The sequence below is a fragment of the Mycteria americana genome, chromosome 2 (genome assembly GCF_035582795.1).
Source record: "Mycteria americana isolate JAX WOST 10 ecotype Jacksonville Zoo and Gardens chromosome 2, USCA_MyAme_1.0, whole genome shotgun sequence".
Taxonomy (NCBI): Eukaryota; Metazoa; Chordata; class Aves; order Ciconiiformes; family Ciconiidae; genus Mycteria; species Mycteria americana.
Window position 1 is genome coordinate 127380177 of NC_134366.1, and position 20295 is coordinate 127400471.

The 20295-nt window shown below is 39.3% G+C and overlaps 1 protein-coding gene across 3 annotated transcripts in view; it reads right to left on the reverse strand.

Moving 5' to 3' along the window:
- Positions 1-6205: 6205 nt before the first annotated feature.
- Positions 6206-20295, reverse strand: part of LOC142406112 (ras-related protein Rab-10-like) — a 32467-nt gene continuing 18377 nt past the window's right edge. For 2 of the 3 annotated variants that reach the window (XM_075494564.1, XM_075494563.1), the window contains 2 exons: positions 16786-16887; positions 6206-7340 (listed from right to left, as the gene is read on the reverse strand). In XM_075494564.1, the coding sequence (XP_075350679.1) occupies positions 7266-7340; positions 16786-16887 (177 nt within the window). In that variant the 3' untranslated portion in view covers positions 6206-7265. The remainder of the gene's footprint in view (positions 7341-16785; positions 16888-20295) is intronic. The other variant, XM_075494565.1, reaches the window with a different exon arrangement.

The window sequence follows — 20295 nt, forward strand, 5'->3', positions numbered from 1 at the left end:
ACGCCTGCGCAGCTGCCGCTCCTCCCCGCGCCGAAAAGGAAAGTGCCGGGCCGCCCGCCCGCCCGCCCGGCGGGGAGCGCCGCCGCCGCCGCCGCCAAGCCTGTCCCTCTCACTCCACCCTCCGACCGCTCGCCCGACCTGCAGCCCGCTCGCCGCCGCCGCCGCGCAGGGCCCCGCCGGGGGGAGCCGTCGGGCGGCCCCGCAGGTGTGGGTGTGGGTGTCCCCGCGAACCGCCGGGGCTGGGAAGGCGCGGGGAGACGCTGGCAGCGCGCCCGGGCGGGCAGGGTGCGCGGTTTAAAGGCCTGGAGGTCGGTGCGCAGGTCGGAGGCTCTGGCGTCTCTCGGGGCAGATGGATTTACGTGTGCTGCTTCCCTTTACATTTACAGCTGGTAGAGAAAACGTCTCCTTTCCTTCATCAAAGCGCTTTTGAGCAAAGGGGTTGCATTGCGTCTTCTCGCTCTTTAATGTAGCATAGGAACTTTGCCTGTGAAATGCACCCTATGTTAAAAAAAATCCAATTAGATGGCAACTTTGATTATATATTATTTTAGTTTTCACCTGTGAACCACGGATGGGTATTTGTGGTATGAAGAGTAACGCACAGAAGTTAGAGGAAAATCTTCGACTTACTTCTATCGTTACTGCACATGCAAGTGTTACATATATGCGTATTCCAGGGTCTTCAGACCACGGGAAAATTTAAAATCAACTACTGGTTCTCTTTTTGAAGTGGCTTATATGGTGAAGTCTTCTATGATCTTCACAAGATATTTTATTTAATGTTACCATTTTTTATGCATTTTTATCTCCAGACTGCTAGGCTGCAGAAACGCTGGGAAATGAAACCAGAAAAACTAACTCCGGGGTGGTTGCGTTGTACTGTGCTTAAGTTTATTTTGTTCACTTTTGTGCCAAAACTGTTTATTTTCTTGCAGGAAACTTGGCTACCTTTAAGGCTGTACTGTTGACTAGAAATGTAAAAGTGCCTTTCAGTGATTTGTAAAACAGCTGAAGACATCTACAGCTACCGTCTCTCTCCGGGCTCCATCTTCCGTGGTATCTATCTTTGAGACTGCTGGGGATGGCAGAGCTCGGGGAAGAGCTGTTGGACGAAGAGCTCTCCTGCCGCTCGCCCTTCCTCGCGCGCCTGGGGAGGGGGCCAGCCACTGCTGCGTGCCTTTGTAACTGCTGGTGCCAGCAGCACCGCGAGCACAAGGAGGGCCGAGACAGACACGCTCTTGTTCTGCTCTGCTGCAAACAGAGACTGGGACTTTATCCATGCTCTCCAAGATGAAACAAAGACTGTGGAAGCCAGGCGGCACAGAGGATTACAGAAAACCCAAGTTATCTTGCTTTAAATGGATCTGGGTTGGTTTGAACCTCATCCTGATATGGGTCCATGCTGTAGCTACACAGTTTGGCACTGGGATTTCCCAGCGCTATGAAAAACCTTCATTCTCTACACTCGGGCATGCTGCTGTTAGATTCTACCTACCAGAATTGTTAGCTTCAATAATATGACACTGGATTTTTTTTTCAAAGTAACTCCCTTTTACAAAGTTCACCAAATGCTTTGAACAACTTAAGCGAATCAAGCTACTGAAGTGCAAAGTAATGTAATAGCTAAGAGCATTATTGTTAAAATACGGAAAGCAAAAGCATCGTTTTAACTTGTTCGGGTTTGACGAGGTTATTGGGTGCAGTGTATAAGGCGAAGCAGATCAGGTCAGACTGGGATTCACCAGAACTTGAAGCACTAGTCTGTCAAGAATTGTTTTTAAACACTATCTTGGGTACCATTAATTCCAGGATAGATACCGTCTCACAGCATATGCTTCTCTCAGACATCATGCACTTCTGCTGTCTGGGAAGAAATGCATCTTTCACACAGAAATAGTTACTGCTGATTTTTCTTAAAAGATTTTTTCATTCTTCAGATGGTTTTAGATGTCCTACGGCTTTTCAGTCTGTCTTCATATAACCATGGTTGTGTTCTCTCCAACCAGCGGAAACCCAACCCACTCTTACCTGTCCTGCTGGAACAAGATGCATTTTTTAAAAATGTAACTTCTAGATACTATCTAAATTTCATTCAGTTATTTCCAGGCAAAGAGACATCATAAAGCTTACTAGTATTTAAATGTCTCCCTGGAGCTCTTAGAGCGACTTTGTTATGTGTCATAACTGTACTATAGCTCGACCTCCTTGAAATACATTCTAGTATTACATACACAGTATTCAAATCACCAGAACATAGGAATCTCAGACGATTTCTTGTTTTAACTGCACCTTATGTATAATTAACACTTTAGATACAATAATTGCTCTGATGTCTAGCAATGCCTTAGTCCCTCCGGAGTCTCCTACTGGTGCAAAATGCTAACGAAGCCATCTGACCTCGAGAGGAATCCCTGTGAGCAGATCCACCTCAGGACCAGGGCCTCAGTTACACAACATCTTAGTTTTTGTGTATGTGCCTTTCAGGCGGTGTTCAGAGACAGTCTTTATGTATCAACAGCAAATTGTCGCCATAAAACCATAAGCAGTGGCAGGGGGACTCAGAATAATTCCTGAAATTATTCTTAAATGCATTTTGAATTGACTGACTTTGATGCTGATTTCACAACACATTTATGCAGCAGGCTGTAAAACCTCTAGTATATATTTATTCCATTGCCAATAAAATTATTTTTAAAGCTTTTTGGATCACCATCAGTTCTTATCTATGCTAACATTTGACATGGAGGTGTTCACAAGAAACTGATTTTAGTATGAATCTGGTAACATGCTTTACGTTGTAGTATGCATACACCAAATAAAACTCAGCCTTCTACAGTAATTTCATGTGAAACCATCATAGTCAGTATTTCTTTAAAAACCCCCAGGAATTTGCATTCCTTCTTCCTACATGTGATTTGCCTTCATATCAAAGGCCTGATTTTCATAATAAATATTTACAAGTCCAATGGGAAACAACAGGAGATGCAGGGATTTCAGAATCAGATCCTAAATACCTACCTTTCTCTGAGGCAAGGGGGAAAGGGTAAAGAGAACAATGCATTTCATATAGTTGATGTCTGTGCATCTCATGTTTTGAAAGAGAACGTTATTCCTGTCTTACTGGCAAAATCCAAGCAATCTTTGCTCATGCAATGTATTTTAAAGAGATCTGAGGGTCTGGTGTGAACATTCACCTTTTATCTTCTATTTCACTGTAAAAGGTGTCCTCCTTTTCCCAGTCAAATCTCTTATTTAACTTCCATTTATTCTAAAAAGTCCATCTATGGGAATTTGTGAGACACTATCATCCAGCCAGCTTTGGAGAGAACTAAATGAAGATAATGCTCTCAACTTACATCCTATTTTCTAGTTGGGAAAATGCCTCCAAACACAGAGTGTTCCAGTTTGGTGGGAGGCTTTTTGGTCCTTTCTAGTGAGAGAGGGGGTTTCTCCCCAGTGGCACGCTCCTGTGAACGTAGCCCACAATGCATATGCTTAGAAAAAGGCAGTTGTTTTGCTCCAGGAGAGCAAAAGATGCGAAAAGGAGAGCACTTGTGCTACCTGGAGTGTTAAGTGAAGTGCGCTGCATCAGCTAGCAGGGGTGAGGCATCCTGCAAACATTGCAGGGGAACCTAAATATTTCCATCTCCCTAAGGTGGGCCAGTGACTGGATCATACCTAAGCCACAAGTAGTAGAAAACACTGTGAGAAGGAAAAATGTATAGAAGAAATTCCTATATTTGAAATTCTGATTAGCTATACAGAGAAGAAATTAAAATTACAAATCAGTCTGACCCTCTTTTATCTATTTTCATTGTTAGGAAGAGGAGGAGGAACTAAATGGAGACTTAAACTCAGAGAACTAGTAGCTAAACTTCTGTGAGTTCAAGACAGCTTGAAGTTCATCAGAGATCCACTCCTGAAGGCAAAACCGCAGAATTTGATCTACACAGAGGAAGGAGAGGAAGTGAAATAAAGACTAACTTGGTTGAATCCTAAGATCTTCAATGATCTGAAAGAAAGTAGAAAGTAGGTCAAATTACTAAATTATGAACAAATGTATAGACTATGTATGGACAAAACAAGAAAGATAAGGTCCCAAAATGTTAGAAAATTGGATTTAAAAGATAGCAAGGATGTTGGAAAGATAGTGAGAAGACCAAGGAAAAAATTGGTCTGTTATTCCATAGAGGGGGAAATCTATTTAATCGATCACCTAATGACTATGGATGCTGAGATGCCAGTATCCTTAATACCTTTTTTTAACCTCAGTCTTCAATTGAAGAGGGCAGATGTGATTTCACTACTAGCACCGCTGACAAAAGTCTTAAGAGCTTAGGCTGGAAAAATGAAGAAATAGGCTGGAAAATACTTAGCTAAGTTAAAGATTTTTGGATAGACTGGACCTGATGAAACTCCCTTAGGGTTCAAGCAATGTTAGAGCCACTACCGATTATCTCCAAGAATCAACAGAGAATGAGTGAGGCTCCAGAAAACTCGAAAAGGATTGCATCTCTCTCAAAGGGTGGAAGGGAAGAGCTCTACAAACTGGGTAGCTGAATTTCTACTCAAAAAAAAAAAAACCAAAACCCAACAAAAAAAAAGATTTCAACAGGTAATCCAACCATTTGCAAGAATTTAGGAAGTAAAGATATGAGAAGTAACAGCATGGGTTTGTCAGTAACAAATAATACCAGATCAATCTAGTCTACTTCTATCAGATGGTAACAGGCTTCGTGGACAGGGTGGAAAGAGTGAGGATCACGGGGTTTCATATAATGTGCTCTTAACCGAAAAAAAATACGGTCTAGGCAAGTATATAAAATGAGTGCAAAGTTGTTTGGAAATAATTAGTACTCCCAAGCTGAAAGGATACATTGAACAGGATTTCACTGAGATCTGTCTTGGATCCAGAACTATTCAGTACCTTCATCAACATCTTTGATGACTGAACAGAGTACACTTACTCACATTTGGAGACCTACAGGAAGAGGCTCCAACTACGCTGGAGCACAGTATTACGATTCAGAAGGATCTTGGCAGATTGGAGGAACTGAAATGCCATCGAATAAGGAGAAACAGAAGGTTGTACACATACAAGGGAATAATCAACTGCCCAAGTACGTACCAGGATAAAAAAGCAGTTCAGAAAAGAGATTACGGATCACGAGCAGTGCTAGGCTATCTTGCATTATTCTGATGCTGGAATGCATAAATAGGAGTATCATAAATAAGATAATGAAAAAATCATTTTAATCTATCCAGCTGCTATTATTTAAACTGGAATAGTTTGCTCAGTTTTCAGGTCTACACTCCAGGATAGTTGAGAACCAACTCAAAAATATCAAGAGGAGAGAGACAAAAATGGCAAAGGCTTCTGAAAACCCAAGCTACAAGGGAAGGTAGAAGGGACAGGAGTTCTCTGGCCTAAAGAGAAGAGAGAGGGCAGGCAGAGGTGTTCACTGACATCAAGGGGAAAGGGAGAACCTGCTTTCCATGTGTACCAGTTAGATTAGGTATTGGGAAACTTCCTGCTTGCCAAGCCAGTTAAGTAAGGACTGTACACCACTCAGAGAGACCGTGAAATCTCCATCACTGCAGGTCTCTGAACATCGTCCTGTAGTGCAGCAGGGACAGCTGATCTGAGACTGAGATAAGACGAGGACCTAGACAGCCTCTCAAAATCCCTTCCAGCACTATTTTCTTCCTTTGCTATGGTTGTAACTAAGGCAGGGATTATCCTTTGTTCCTTCTTTTCAGATTTTGCTCTCACCGCTAGCTTAAGTGACTGGCCATGATGAGTAGTCAGGAGCGGCTGTAAATACGTAGCCCTTCCCAACCTCTCGCACCCCTTCTGCAAGCATACTGAATGGCCTAGTATGCACCAGAACCTGGCAGTATGCTCAGGCACATTAGGTCCCATGTGCTTCAGAAAGCATTTTCCAGTTGAGCTCGCTGTCTCAATACCAAATTTAATAATAATTTGATATTATGACAATCTGCAAACAGCCCTCAAAAAAGCAGCAGGCGTATTTCAGGAGGGTAGTGACATTCCAGAACAATAAGCCAGTGGAGTTAGTTATTCTGGATGTGCTGGGATAGCTCACAACACAATTTTGTACAGTAGTATTATTCATTCACAAATGGTGATAAAACAATTAAATTTAATAATCAGCATGAACCGCATCTTCCAGGCAAAAAAAAAAAATAATCAAAAGACAATATAACCACCACAATTCTTCAGATTTCCCAACTTGTGTTTGCTTTGTGCATGTCCTGCAGGTTTGATGTGTTCTCTTTGTTTTTGATTAAACAAAAAGAAACCGGCATCCTGATTCTGCCCTCATTTAAATTTAAATAAAATCTGATATCCTCCACTGAAATTAAAGATATTACATACCAGTATAAAACAGATCTAAATGAGCAGAATCAGATACCTCATGTATTTATACTTTAAGAAAAGAACATAAATTAATATCAAACAAGCACTGCATACCTTTTTAATATTGTGATCATTTATGACAAAAGGAACATTTGAAAATGCAGGTATGTTGCTAACACCTGCGTGAATTATTTTATAGAACGATAAAAGTTTATATTAGCAAGATAATTATTACTGGATGCATTCTGTTGTTCCATGTTTTCTGCCTTCTAAGGAAGATTCAGCAACATACTGATCTTGTATAAGGCTTATTCTTTTCTCTCAGCCCACACCTTTGCAGCCTCCCTCTTCAATGGTATTCAAGTAACACATGTTTCTGAAATGGATATAAAAGAAACAAAGCCAAAAATTCCCAGAAAATTATCTTAGGGGACTGCAGTAAATATCAGCTACTTAAAGAGATGTTTTCTGAGGGATAGCATAAGTGATTTCATATATCAGAAGGCTGCCTGTGTGATGATGTCAATGTTCATTACATTACAAATCTGGTATAAATAACACAGAAAAAAAAAGTCAAGGTAAATTTTTTTTAATAAGAGACAATTAGTACACTTAGATTTAATTTCTGCAAACATTGGTAGGCAAATGCAGTCATCCTGTGATGCATCTAGTAATTCCAAAGTCAGATAATTGTTTTAACTTCACATTAAAAATATGAAAATATATTATAAACATATCAAAACATTTGGCAACAAAGTTTGTGTAATACAAAGGATGCCTAAATAGCATGTTTTTGGGATTACAGGATCACTTTTAAAGTCTCATATGTTCCTTTGCAATAGTTAGTATTTTCTGAAGAGAAAATGGAATAAGAAACAGTATTTCAGAACGCACAGCAGGTTCTCTTCTTACTTTCATTTAGAGCCACAAAATCCAAGTCATATAATACACAGGATTTCTGTAAAACAAACAAAAGCAAACACTTAATTAAGATAACTGGAACACAACAGTTGAAAAGCTTGAATTTTCACATATTTTAATATGTAAAAGATTTGGTGGCATCACTAGATATATTTTTCCTTTGAATATTTAATTAAAAGATTGCAGTTTTCTAATAAATTAGACAGAGACTGATGCCCATGCAAGTCCCAGCTTGGTATATTTACATTCTTTAGCTGCCTCAAACATCTCTCCTAACTCTGAAGGTGACAGATGATAGAAAGTGTCTTTTGAGGAGACACTGCAAATCATATGAACTGATCCTGTAAATCTTTACTCACATGAATTGTTCTAGATGTACAGGTTCTTCTGTTGACTACACCAATTTTCACTAATTTGCAGTTAAGTACACTAATCTTTGAAGTATTGAGCATGGGGTAAAAAAATCCAGTTGAAAGGAATAGGGAAATATAGAACATCATAGAATCATAAAATAATAGAACTGTTTAAGTTGGAAAAGACCTTTAAGATCATCAAGTCCAACTATTAACCTGGCACTGCTAAGTCCACCACTAAACCATGTCCCTAAGCACCTCATCCAAACATCTTTTAAATACCTCCAGGGATGGTGACTGAACCCCTTTTCTGGGCAGCCTGTTCCAATGCTTGACAAGCCTTTCGGTGGAGAAATTTTTCTTAATATCCAATCTAAACCTCTTCTGGTGTAGTACCCATTAAGAAAGGCACAGGCTATTAATTGTTATAAAGGACGTTAACTTGTTTTGTGAAATTCACTAAAATTATCTGTTTTTCTGCCTCTATTTAATAACCAGGAATACCCCCAAATGGAAACAACTCAGTCTTTATCAAGATAAACTAACAAAATAGCACTCCACCCTTGTAAAACATTTATGTACTGATTGCAAAAGCAGATTTAAAAAAAAAAAAAAAATCAGCAAAACCAGGACTCTTCCTTTCAGCAATAAACTCAACTAGATAATTAGTGCTGACCAGAGAAACAATCAAACCTAGTTGTGCAATACAGTACAAGTACATGTTGCAATCTTGTACTCTAAAACTATGAACACTGAACCCTGAACTCAGGCACAAAGACATAGAGAATATTGTCACATGCCTAGGAAAAAAATGTCCTAGCTTCTCTACTTGCCATTCTCCTGCCTGCTTCTTGGCAGGTTTACCAAGTATGTAATGATACAAAGAGAAGTTAAGTGCAACCACTGGATTCACCACATTCCTCTCTCAACCCAAACCCAACAGCCATGAACAACCATTTCTGACAATAAAGAGAAGCTTTCAGAGAGGACAGCTATCTAAGCTGGAATTCGTGAAATTCAAAGCACAGGAAAAAAAAGGAAGAGGGGAAAAAAAGGCGTCATGCAGTACAATGCTAATCATGATTCAGAATTGAGAACTTACACATACAATGTCACAGGGTAGTTGAACATTGACTACATACAGAAAGGTTCACCTAAAATTACTCAGCTGAATCAACACGAGGGTAAAATAAAAAGTTCCCCCATGTTACAATAAGCCTTATGCCTCTTTGGCTGAGAGTATTTAACACTACCTAAAATTCTGGAGAAGATGCATGAAATGTGTTTCCTTTTTCCTTCTGTAGCCATAGTTTTAGATCTTCCAGCGTGCTGGCTGCCCTGTGCCAGGGCTATCTGCACGAAGAGAATGGCTGAGCCCGTTCCTCCCTGGGGCTGCAGGGAGGCTTCCACAGTGCACGCTGCTGGGGGAGAAGATGAAACACCTGGGAAGGGATCAGAAGTGATGGATAGAGGCAGGAGCAGAGGGCAGGAAGGGTATCGTAGTGTCTAAACCTCAGGATGGATGCCGAAGCTGTCATCAATAAAATTATTAACACTTATTGTTCTGACTCTGGGGTACTGAAAGACTGTGAATTACTGATTTTAGGAATTACTTGTCATTAGTCACATATAAATCATGTATGAAGAAATACAGCACGTGCACTTTTACTTCTTTTTTTGTTGGAGTGACAAGTACCAACAGACATAACATTTTTATTACCCTTGAGAGTTCGCACAGATTCCAACATGCAGCTTCATAACTTCTGATTTGTTTTAATTTTTTACACAGTTGTGTAAGGTGCTTAGGTACAGGCATTAGACATTATGTTTTGTGCTAGGTGGAGACCGTATTTGATAGTCTTCAAGCATAGACAGTAAAAATAAAGTATGAAGACCTTTTTAAAAGAGGGAGCAAGGCAGAATCAAAAGTACATAACCTTGTCATCTCAAAGAACCAGACACCACTCCGATTTAGAGATAAGATTTGGGGGTGGGGGGGTGGGGGTGAGCAGGGAAGCTTTTGAAGATAATGGTGCAATAAGAAATTTAAATTCACTCTATTGAGACCAAGAAATAACACTGAGTATTGATTATTGTGCACATAAACTACGTAGGTTTTGTTTCACCCCTGCTTTTTCTTCAGAAGAAAAAAAATTCAGTTTAAGTAGTAAAAGAGTTGTAGAAAAATCCCTGTTTGAACAATTTCAGAATTCAGGTTTCGCTTACTTAACTTTAGAGGAAACAGGTAATTTGAAAACATTGCAGGTTATATCTAACTTCATGCTTTCAGTTAAAGGGGAGAAACTTGCATGTTCCTTAAACACTGAAGATGCTTATTTGCAAATATTTTACTACTTAATAGTAGTACTTTTGGGTGGTGAGTAAGCTCTCATGTATCCTTAGCAAGGATCCTTAGTACTATAAGTGATTAAGAATGGTGAAACATATTTGACAATGAAATGGTTCTATAAAATCATTATCTGATAGTAGTTCATCAACAAATTAGCCAGGACAGAAAGACAAGAACCACCTCTCCACAAATAAAGAAGAGGTAATAGTTTGTTTTAAAAGCCATTAGAAAGTTGAGGACTTTAAGAATCACTTCAGTTTGATAAGACTATTCCATACAGGATCTTCATCAAGCAAATACGGGCCTGGAAATCATTTAAGCAAATGTGCTATACACACATGTAAAAAGTGCACATTCATAACCTGAAGAGCTACCATGAGTCCTGCATAAAGCACTGAAGGAAGGATCGAGCAATCCCACGTAGTGCTCAACTGCAGCCGAGCCTTGGAAGAGGTGGGGCACCCTCCTCTCCTGAAATTACAGCAGGGAGGTATGCAAATCTCTCCCACTTGCGAGAACAAGGCGGGCAGCATTCCTTCTTCAGGGCTCCCTGAACACTACCACTTCCAGCTCACATTTCAGCTCAGCCTGTTGGAACTCAGTCCCCGACAAGGCAGCCAACAAACAGCAGAAAACTGTGGAAAGGTGAGAAGAACCAAAATGGTACCGAGAAGCTCGGGTTTCCACTTCAGCATCTTGGGTAAAGTGGGGTTTTGAAAATGCCGCCACAGACACAGATGCTGCTCTACCCTGCAGTGATTTTAGTAAGACGTTGAAACTTCCTGCTATCAGATACTAGTTTTTCCTGTTAAATAGCACAGCAGACGTCTCACCTAACAGGCAGGCATCTGTCTAAGCTGGTTTTAAGCTCTCTGCTGAATCAGTGGAGAAAATCAGACAGGATGAACTGCTCTCCACAGCCAGCTCTCTCTCCTCCCCAGCTCTAAGCAGAGTTTGTATCGCTGGTGTGCAATAGATACCTAACTTCTAGACAAGGAATTGTGATGAGATGGCCGAGATGCCAAATGTTTTTTGCCTCTTTTTTTTTTTTTTTTTTTTTAAATCAGGGAAAGAAAGCTAAGCTGGTTTACATAGGAAAATATAATAAAAAAATAAGGGAAGCTCTTTGAATGGCTTCTAATGGGGTAAATTTATAAATCTTAGTTAAGATCAGCTGCCTGTTCCTTGCTGGAAAACTGCTCAGATTAGCAATGTCATACCAAGTTGGATTCACCTCCTCCAGCACCACTTCTTGGTATTTTGATACTGGTGTAGTTATTTTGGAAATGGGGTTCACTATGGGTTTGGAAGAATTTTAGCCTATACCTTTCAATGCCCTCAAGAAAGGCAGGCCTGGAGTGCCTGTGGGAAAACTATGGGCTTTAGAGAAACAAGCAGAAGGGACTGTAACTGAAGTTACTATTATTTATAATTTCTTGAAATTCCAGGGATTTTTATTCTAATGACAAAATGATCATACTTAATGACTGCAATCATTTTGTTTATATTTAACAGCAATAGTTGACAAAGACTGGCAAAGCATGGCAGAGAACTTCATGCAACCAAGTTCATGTGACTTCTGTGCCTGAACTGGCAGTAGAGAGAGCTCAGTTATTAAGATCAGTCCTGCCATTTTCTTGATGTGTATTTTCCCTGTATTCGGTACTTCAAATTACTTGTTCAAAATGCAAGACAGTCCTCTCACAACAGGAATGGGCAGAACAGGGCACAAGTAGCATCAGGCAAGAGCTCGGGATGTATTAGCAGGGAAAGTGATCACTAGGGGGACAGGGACAGGAGCAGGAGAGGACGTGGGGTCAGGCACAGCAGGTTCGAACTGCTGCAGAACAACTTCCTCAAGAAATGGGGATGAAGTCCTTGCTCCCAAAGCCTGCTATTCCACAACGTCTAAAACATCTAACCCACTGGCAAAGTGTGGGTCTCTATCTCCCTCTTCTGTTAATACCATGTAGACCATAACAATGTTGTACTGCAATTAGTTATTTCACAAACTTGAGAAGACAGCTGTGCTGTTACTCTAAGGCTCCTCAGCCCTAAAGATTGTCTATGTAAGGATTAATACAGTTGCACCTCAAAAACCCTATTTAAGAGAGCAATCTGGCTTCAAAGTCAAGATCTTGCAGAAGCGGCAAATGCCAGAAGTCAGTCAAGTGTATAACATTCCTTTGGTCTGGAGTTTAATTTATTTAACTTTAATCATATGAAACCATATAGGCTGAGATATGGAGTCCTCTATAAATCAATGGAGAGAGAAAGGCACCACCAGAACACAATTTTACCTTAAAAAGATGCACCTCTTCATTGAATAGAGATGATTCCAGACAACCACACCAGACCAGTCATGTAAATTTTAGCTGGCTAAGGTTGCACACTAAGATGAATCTCATCCCCTATACTCAAACGTTATGATTAAGTTTTGATTCACATGACCTAATTATATGCTACTGTTTCCAGAAGAATATCTGGCTCATTCAATGTCCAGAACAGACTTTTTTTTTTTTTAATTAAACAAGATAGTGTAGTAAAATTATGCCCTACATTGCACCAGCACTGAGTTGGTACCATTTATCCTATGCTTTAATCTCTGTACCTTGGTTCCCATGTATGCAATGCTGAATATACTACCTAATGTTACTAAGAAGGTTATGAAGATAAAAATCTAAAATAGATCTAAAATACAGCATTACGTGCATTATAAAAAACCTCATGAAGAAATTAATATTCTGTGGTCAGTACAAGATAAATAAAGGGCAAATAAAGCCTGGGGCTCCATGCGTGACTGAGGATAATAAAGAAACACTGAATGTGCACTGCTGGAGACACATGGATCTTTTGGACAAACTAACAATTCCATAAACCTTGGCAATAATGAAATCCGATTTCCTATGGATTTGGGTCTTGCAGTGAATTAAATTGGATATCTGCAATACAAGCTCCAGCTGGAGTGGCTGGTTGAAGCATTTTTCAGTCTCTCTGTGTAGTCATCTCTGTCTAATACTGTATGAACTGATGCTGGAGACTTTCCTTCTGCAAAGTACTCTGCCTCTCCTTCACCCAGCACCTTATTTTCAAGGAACTCCTCGGGAGCTTAATCATCTTTTAGTTTGACCTGTCAAATTTGTTTAAAATGAGCTAGCAAGTTCCAAAGGTACTTTAGGAGCAAAGGAATTGGACACACAGTGTCATCTCAAAAATATTAGGAGATTTTTGGAGATCACATAAGGAGAGGAAGGTAAAGAGACCAAGGAAGGACAGAATTGATGCATGCTACTTCTAAATGTTCATCTCAAATGACATCTAGCTGCTAAACATTAAAAGTTACTCTCAATAGCACAGGGAAAGTTCTTAAATGGATTTGACTGTTCTCTGCTCAGCAGATATATGTTTATTTAATATTATATTAAAACAATCTTAGTAGTCAATCACTCTTGGGAGGTAAGCAGAATATAAGTTTTTGTTAGCTTTATAGCGGTCTTCAGAAAAGGGCAAAAACTTTTTTTTTCTTTTTGTTGAATACAGTTTCCCTCCTTCTGCTCCTAGTTTAGAAAAATACCAACCACCACACCCACAAAGACAGAAATACAAAGGCTTGTAATATTTTTTTTAAAAGCTTGTTGAGAAGAGTACTGCTTGTCAGCCATGAAACCAAACAACACAAAAGTGCAAATACTAACTGCATTCTGGGTAGTATTTTTTTGGTTTTGGTTGTTTTTTGAGGACTGACTCACAAGTACAAATAGTTCACTGGCAACCAGAAGCATTGTTAAGGAACAGCTGCCATCTATTAATGAACAGGTTTAGGCATATTTGAGACACATAAGAATTGTGATTAAATAAAAGAATGTTATTTGTCAACATGTCTAAGCAAACCTCTGGAATAAGCTGTGTCATTAACATTCATTTCCACTGCAGCCTTTCGAATACAATCAAATCAGTTAATAACAACTGATTGGTTTGAAAATCGTGAGTTCTCAAAAATATGGCATGACTCCTTAGCTGTTACCAATGTAAGCTGCCAAATAACATCTGATTGTTTTAATGAGACTACCCATGTAAAATAGAGCTGTAGGATTGAGACCCAGCATTGAATGGCTGAGATGATAAACATAGTGCCTTAGTTATCTGAATCGCTGGGATACAGAAGTCTTCTCTCTCCCTTAAGCCCACTACAAGTAAAACCACAAAAGAAGAGATAGGAAAATGCAGCACAAAATAATGACAATACAAACTTGCTTTTTTTTTTTGTCTGACACATTTTCGTGTGTTTTTTCCCAATCCTCCACTGAACCACAACTTGTTCTAAATTTCAAGAGAATCAAGAAGCTCATTACTTCTGTATGAGTTCTATAACTCCAGACATTGATCTTCCCAATCTACAGGAGTGTTTTCTGAAGATTTAGTTAATAAAGAAATGCCCATAGTAGATTGTGAACAAGAGTGTATATAAAAAATCCTAGATTTCCTCAGACTAATACAGCCTACTGCAATGCATCTGAAAATGGTCTACTGCCTGCCAGCCTGCCCTGCCTATCTATCTTACTTCTGAATGACCTCCACATACTTCCAAAAAGCATGGCCGTAATAGACTTTTCTAGGGAGTTCCTTAAAACGAGTTTCCTCTGTGGGACTGGTAAAGCAATGACATGCTTCCACTGAAGCATCTCATCAGTCTGGGACAGGTGGTCCTACTGCAGAAGTAAGGGAGGCCCGATATCCTGCTACCACAGACATAGGTGTCTTGGGCCAAAACACCGTGCAAAGCTGTATCTCCTTTTTACAATCAGCAAGTACGTATTTTACCACTACAGAATGGATGTACGACTGAAGTGATCTCAGACTGGCATCTATCATGTCATTTTTCACAGCTACTAGTCACACTTCCTACTGCGTTTTCCCTTCTCCAAAATTTCATCAGTTAGAGGAAGTTAAAATTCAAGTACCACATTCAGATTTCACAGTTTTGTGAACAAGCAAATTATTTTGTCGAACCTGAAAACCATGATGAAACTGTATGGTAGATTTATTTTTTTTACTGTGAACTCTTTCTTATCAGGCCAGTGGCAAAACCAATTGGGCTAAAGGAGTCCTTGTTTAAATCAACAAATGCATTTCACTAAAAATGGCACATTATGCACCAAAGTAATGGTACGTGATGTCCCATCAGGGACTGCAAACATTTATAGAGAAGGTGAAATGTTACTACAGACAAACTTGACAAATTCTCATGGACATATTCTCCAAGCACACGTACATGCACGCGGAGTGTACAACTGTATTCTTAAGCAGTTCTAATTAAAGCCATGCAGCGGTATAACATTTTCAACATGGTCTGCATTTGTTTGCATGTCCACACTACAAAGCCCATGAATTTTCATGAAGATGAGTAGAAATACTAAAGTTCCACTTGAAGTAAAGTAAGTGCAGGAAATCTTAATGTGAGAAATATCCGAACATCATTTCTGCATGCTGCAGAGAATCCCCTCGGATCTTACCCAAACGCACTGTGCAGAAATGCTCACTTCACACATATTTGTCTTTGTAGCAGTTATGATCATAGATATTGTTTTGTAGTTTTCATGCTTCATACTACCACGTATATTCTCTATTTACAGTAGACAATGTATTTTTCATTTTAAAGAAAATCAGAGTTTTCTTATTTGAGACTTTTTGCCAACTATTCAAGGACCTGCCATTATCCTTCTGTTCTAAACGATATTTGACTGTTGAGTTGCTGAGCTTCATTTTCATGCTAAAGGAATCAAAAGCTTTTTTTTTTCTTTTCTTTTCCTCCTCCAAAATAACCAACTACAGCTTGTGTTATTGTATAATACAACAGGACCTTGATTTAGAAGCAGTCCAACCCTGAGCTATTATTCTGACCATCCCCTATGGCTACTTAATCAAAACACTGCAACTTGTGACTTTGTCAGTAATTTTGCTCATTTATCTTTATTATGACTTCAAGAGTATTCGGAATGGAAGGTTAGTTTTGTATAAATAATATTGGTGATGAATGGCAATGATAATGCATTGCATGAAGAACATCCATTAATGTCTAAAATAATATTCTACTGTCTAAAAATAAGTTGCGATGCAAAACATTTTCAGGGCTAATTAACAATAATTCAGTCCTACAAAAGTATTGCAACTCTGAGGAGTAAGGACCTTTAAGCCAACACACTCGAGGCAGTTAGAGATGCTGACTCTGACAGCTACAATATTGATTCCACCACTAATTAACTCAAATATTTAGGTCCTAATAACTTCAAAAGCACTAGCGTAAATCATCCAAACAAACAGCTATGAACTTTGGATAAAACATTTGATCATTGAACATAAAAGGTTTGCTCATTCCATCAGCATGCAGCATCTTCACAGTGTGCATATTCTGCAGAAACCTACAGGAGAAAGGAACCTTCCTAGCACAGCGGTGGAACTACTCTAGAGCTGTTAACCTCTCCCTTGAAGAAAAGCACGGGAAGGAAAGCCACAAATGCAGTTTTCCTGAATTTTCACCTTCTCTCTGAATTGTATTTTACCTGCTCCCCTTTTCTGTTGTTCTCTTCTCCCACAATTCTTCTCCCCCATGTTCCTCCTCTGTATGCCTACAGCTACAGGATCCCCCCAAAATATTAACTCCATAATGCAAAACCAGCACTGGCTGTACTTTGCTAAACCTCTTCTGCATTTACAACCTTGTTTACCCAATCTGTCAAAAAAAATCTCCCATTTTCTTTCTACTCAGAAAAGGAGCCTACCTTTTCCAGTATTTCCTTAGTCAAGACTGAGAACGCATCCTCAATGTTCACATTATCTTTAGCACTGGTTTCAAAAAAGGGTATTCCATGTTCCCAAGCAAGCTGAAAAACAAATGTAGGCAATGGGATGAACAGTCTTCAGGAAAAACACACTACCTAATACTAATAGCAAGAGATATGGAGGTGTTCTGACAGCTTCTAACATGCCATATAAACACTGATTAAGTAAATGTCAGCTCAGTAAAGTACTCTATATTCATCCTCAGTTTATAAATTTCAGGTAACTCTTAAAACATTCTTCTTAAATTTCTGCATTTTCAAAACAATTTTTTTAACCGGTCTTTACTTGTAAATAAGAAGAATAAACTCTAGCAGGTCTGTTCTCAATGTTTTGATTTATTTGGAAAATGAACTGTCTCCTAGGCAACTATTTAGAGGAAACTAATGGAGTGCCTGCAGAAAAGTATAGATAAAAATGTGACAAAAACAGTAGAAAAGAGGCGTGATGAAATATAAAATTATTTATTTGGAAGGCTCTCCATTAGGATAAAAAGTCTAATGTTGGCAGTTATGTTTGCTTTCAATGAGCTCTAGAAGTAACAAATCAGTGCTTTACAAAACTTCCAAAATCAGGCATGAAGGTACAAGAATTGGACTTCAAAGCTTTAGTCAAAATATAATAAAGATTATATTAAAAGTAGAAGAAAAAGTAAGAAAAACGGTTTCTTTTCCAAAATGCTATAAGAAAATATAATTTTGAAAATAAAGATGAGATCTGCACTGTTTCTTAAGACAGACTGCTTCATAAGGGATTCTAAAACTCCAGCTGACCGCTATGAACTGTTTTCGGTACTGCAGCAACTTGCTATGGAAAGTTAAGATCGTTTGACTATTGGCAAGTCAATGCAAAACAATGATGCATAATGGTTCATAAAGAAAAATACAGGCAATAAAAAATACTGGGCTAATAAAGTGGAGAAGACTGCTTTGCAGCTTATAAAGTACACAGAATCTACTATTAAGTATTCCTTTTTTCTTTCTTGTGTCATGTAACAGATTCCTAGAGGCTACCTATGTACAAACTCTGATGAACACAAACCATTTTAATCATGGAATCACAGAAATAATTTGGAAAGATAAGCCCACTTGAAATGGGACTACTGCCCATACAATATGGGCTCAGCCATGGCTTTGCCTACCTGAGTCTTGAAATCTGCCAACAATGGAGATTCTATAAACTTTATGGGATCCTCTTCCATGGCTGCATCACCCTTCTAGTACAACTGGTTCTCCTTATCTCCAACCTGAACCTCCCAAGCCAAGACTTGTGTCTGCTGCCCCTTGCTTTATTGTGTGTCTCTATGAGAAAAGTCTATTTCTGTCATTCCTCCAACTACACTTCAAGTGCTGTAGACCAATAACTGCTCCTTAGCCTCCTCTTTACCGAGCTCCCTCAGTTCTCATGGATTACTGGTACTAGACCTCAATCATCTTTGCAGCTGTCTGCTGGGTCCTCTGCAGTTTCTCAACACCCTTCTTGAAATGGGAGAGCCAAAGCTGGACACAATATTCCATTTGCCCTTGCCAGCACTAAGTAGGGGGGGTAATAATCTACCCAGATCTACCATCCATTATCTTTCTAATGTAGCCCAGCATGCTTTTAAGCAATGAGAGAACACTGTTGACTTATATTCAAGCTGGTGTTCATTGTAACCTGCACGTCCTTTGCAGCAGGGCAGTGACTCATGCCTGGGATTATTCCATCCCAGGTGTAAAGCTTTGCACTTCTTACTGAATTTCATGATGTTTCGGTTGGCCCAGTTCTCAAGTTTATCAAGGTCCCACAGAATTGGTATTCTCCCATTCGGTGAACCAGTCACACCCCTTAAGCTCACGTCACATGCAAATCTCCTTGTATCATCAGCCAGATCACTGATGAAGATGTTGAACAACATGAGCCCCACTACACACCCCTGATGTACTCCGCTCATTACTAGCTAACAACCAGACACACAGCCTTCGATCGCTACCCTTTGCCTCTGGTAGTCTAGCCAATTTTCAGTCCACCTAATGGTCCACTTGTCCAGCCCACACTTCCTAACTTCCAAGTGAGGATGCCAAGTGAGAGGGCGACAAAAGTCTTATTAAATTCAAGATACATCACCACCACCGCTATTCCATTGTCCACACAGTCATTTCCTGGCATCATAGAAGGCAACCAGCGTGGTGAAGCACAATTTGCTCTCCGTTGACTATTCCAGATTATCTTTGTATCCTTTATGTCCTTGGAAAAGGATTTGATGACAACATGCTCCATGATCCCTCCACTGACTGAAGCAAGGCTGACTAACTATAGTTGCCTGAACTCTCTTTCTTGCCTTTTTTAAAGATAGGTGTCATGCTGGCATCTTTCTAGTCAGGGATCTCTCCCAACCAGCATGATTTTTCAGAGCTGACTGGCAGTAGCCCTGATCACATTGACGAGCTCTTTCAGCACAATTGGGTGAACTTCATCATGCCTATGGATGCATCCAACTTTCCTAAGCAGTTTCTAATCCAATGCTTTCCCACTGCTGGCTGACCTGCTCCTTCCCAAACCATGCCAGTACATGCAGAGGTCTGGGAGCAAGCTCCATCTGTGAAGACCAATGCAAAATAAAAATAAAAATAAAAAATAAAAAATAAAAATAAAAATAAAAGGAAAAAGAAAAGGAAAAAGAAAAAGAAAAGGAAAAAGAAAAAGAAAAGGAAAAAGAAAAAGAAAAGGAAAAAGAAAAAGGAAAGGAAAAAGAAAAAGGAAAGGAAAAAGAAAAAGGAAAGGAAAAAGAAAAAGGAAAGGAAAAGGGAAAGGGAAAGGGAAAGGGAAAGGGAAAGGGAAAGGGAAAGGGAAAGGGAAAGGGAAAGGGAAAGGGAAAAGACCTTGAGTACTTCAGCCTTCTCTGTATCATGTTACTACATTGCCTACTACACCTATCAATGCACCCCCATTTTCTCTGTATGTTCACAATATTGGTCAAAGAAGATTAATGTATGTGTTATTCCAATTCACCTTGCATACTGATAAGTATTGTGGCAAGCAAGTCCTCTAAAAATGTAGCTAGATGGAAAAAAACCCAACAGTCCAGTGTTAAAGCAGTTGGAAGTATGAACACAGCTTTGGCTACTCCCTCTCATAAAGAAACTGGAAAGGCACATTCAAAGAATTACTTTTTTTTGGCTTTGGGAGCATCTTGACTAGATCCATAAATAAAATACCTAAATACATTTACAAACCTATGGGAAATTATACTACTGGGAAATGTTATTTTGTATTATCCTTGAGAACAGTTTGGAGATCTTGAGTGAAGTAAGCTCATATCTTACTTACAATAACAAAATAAGTAATGCCAATATGTCTTCCAAGATCAAATTAAATTCCAATTGTTCATTTCTTTTAACTCAAAATATACTACTTCATAGCAAAGTGCTGCTATGATTTCTTAGTGTTGAATCAGACAGATGTGTCTGAAA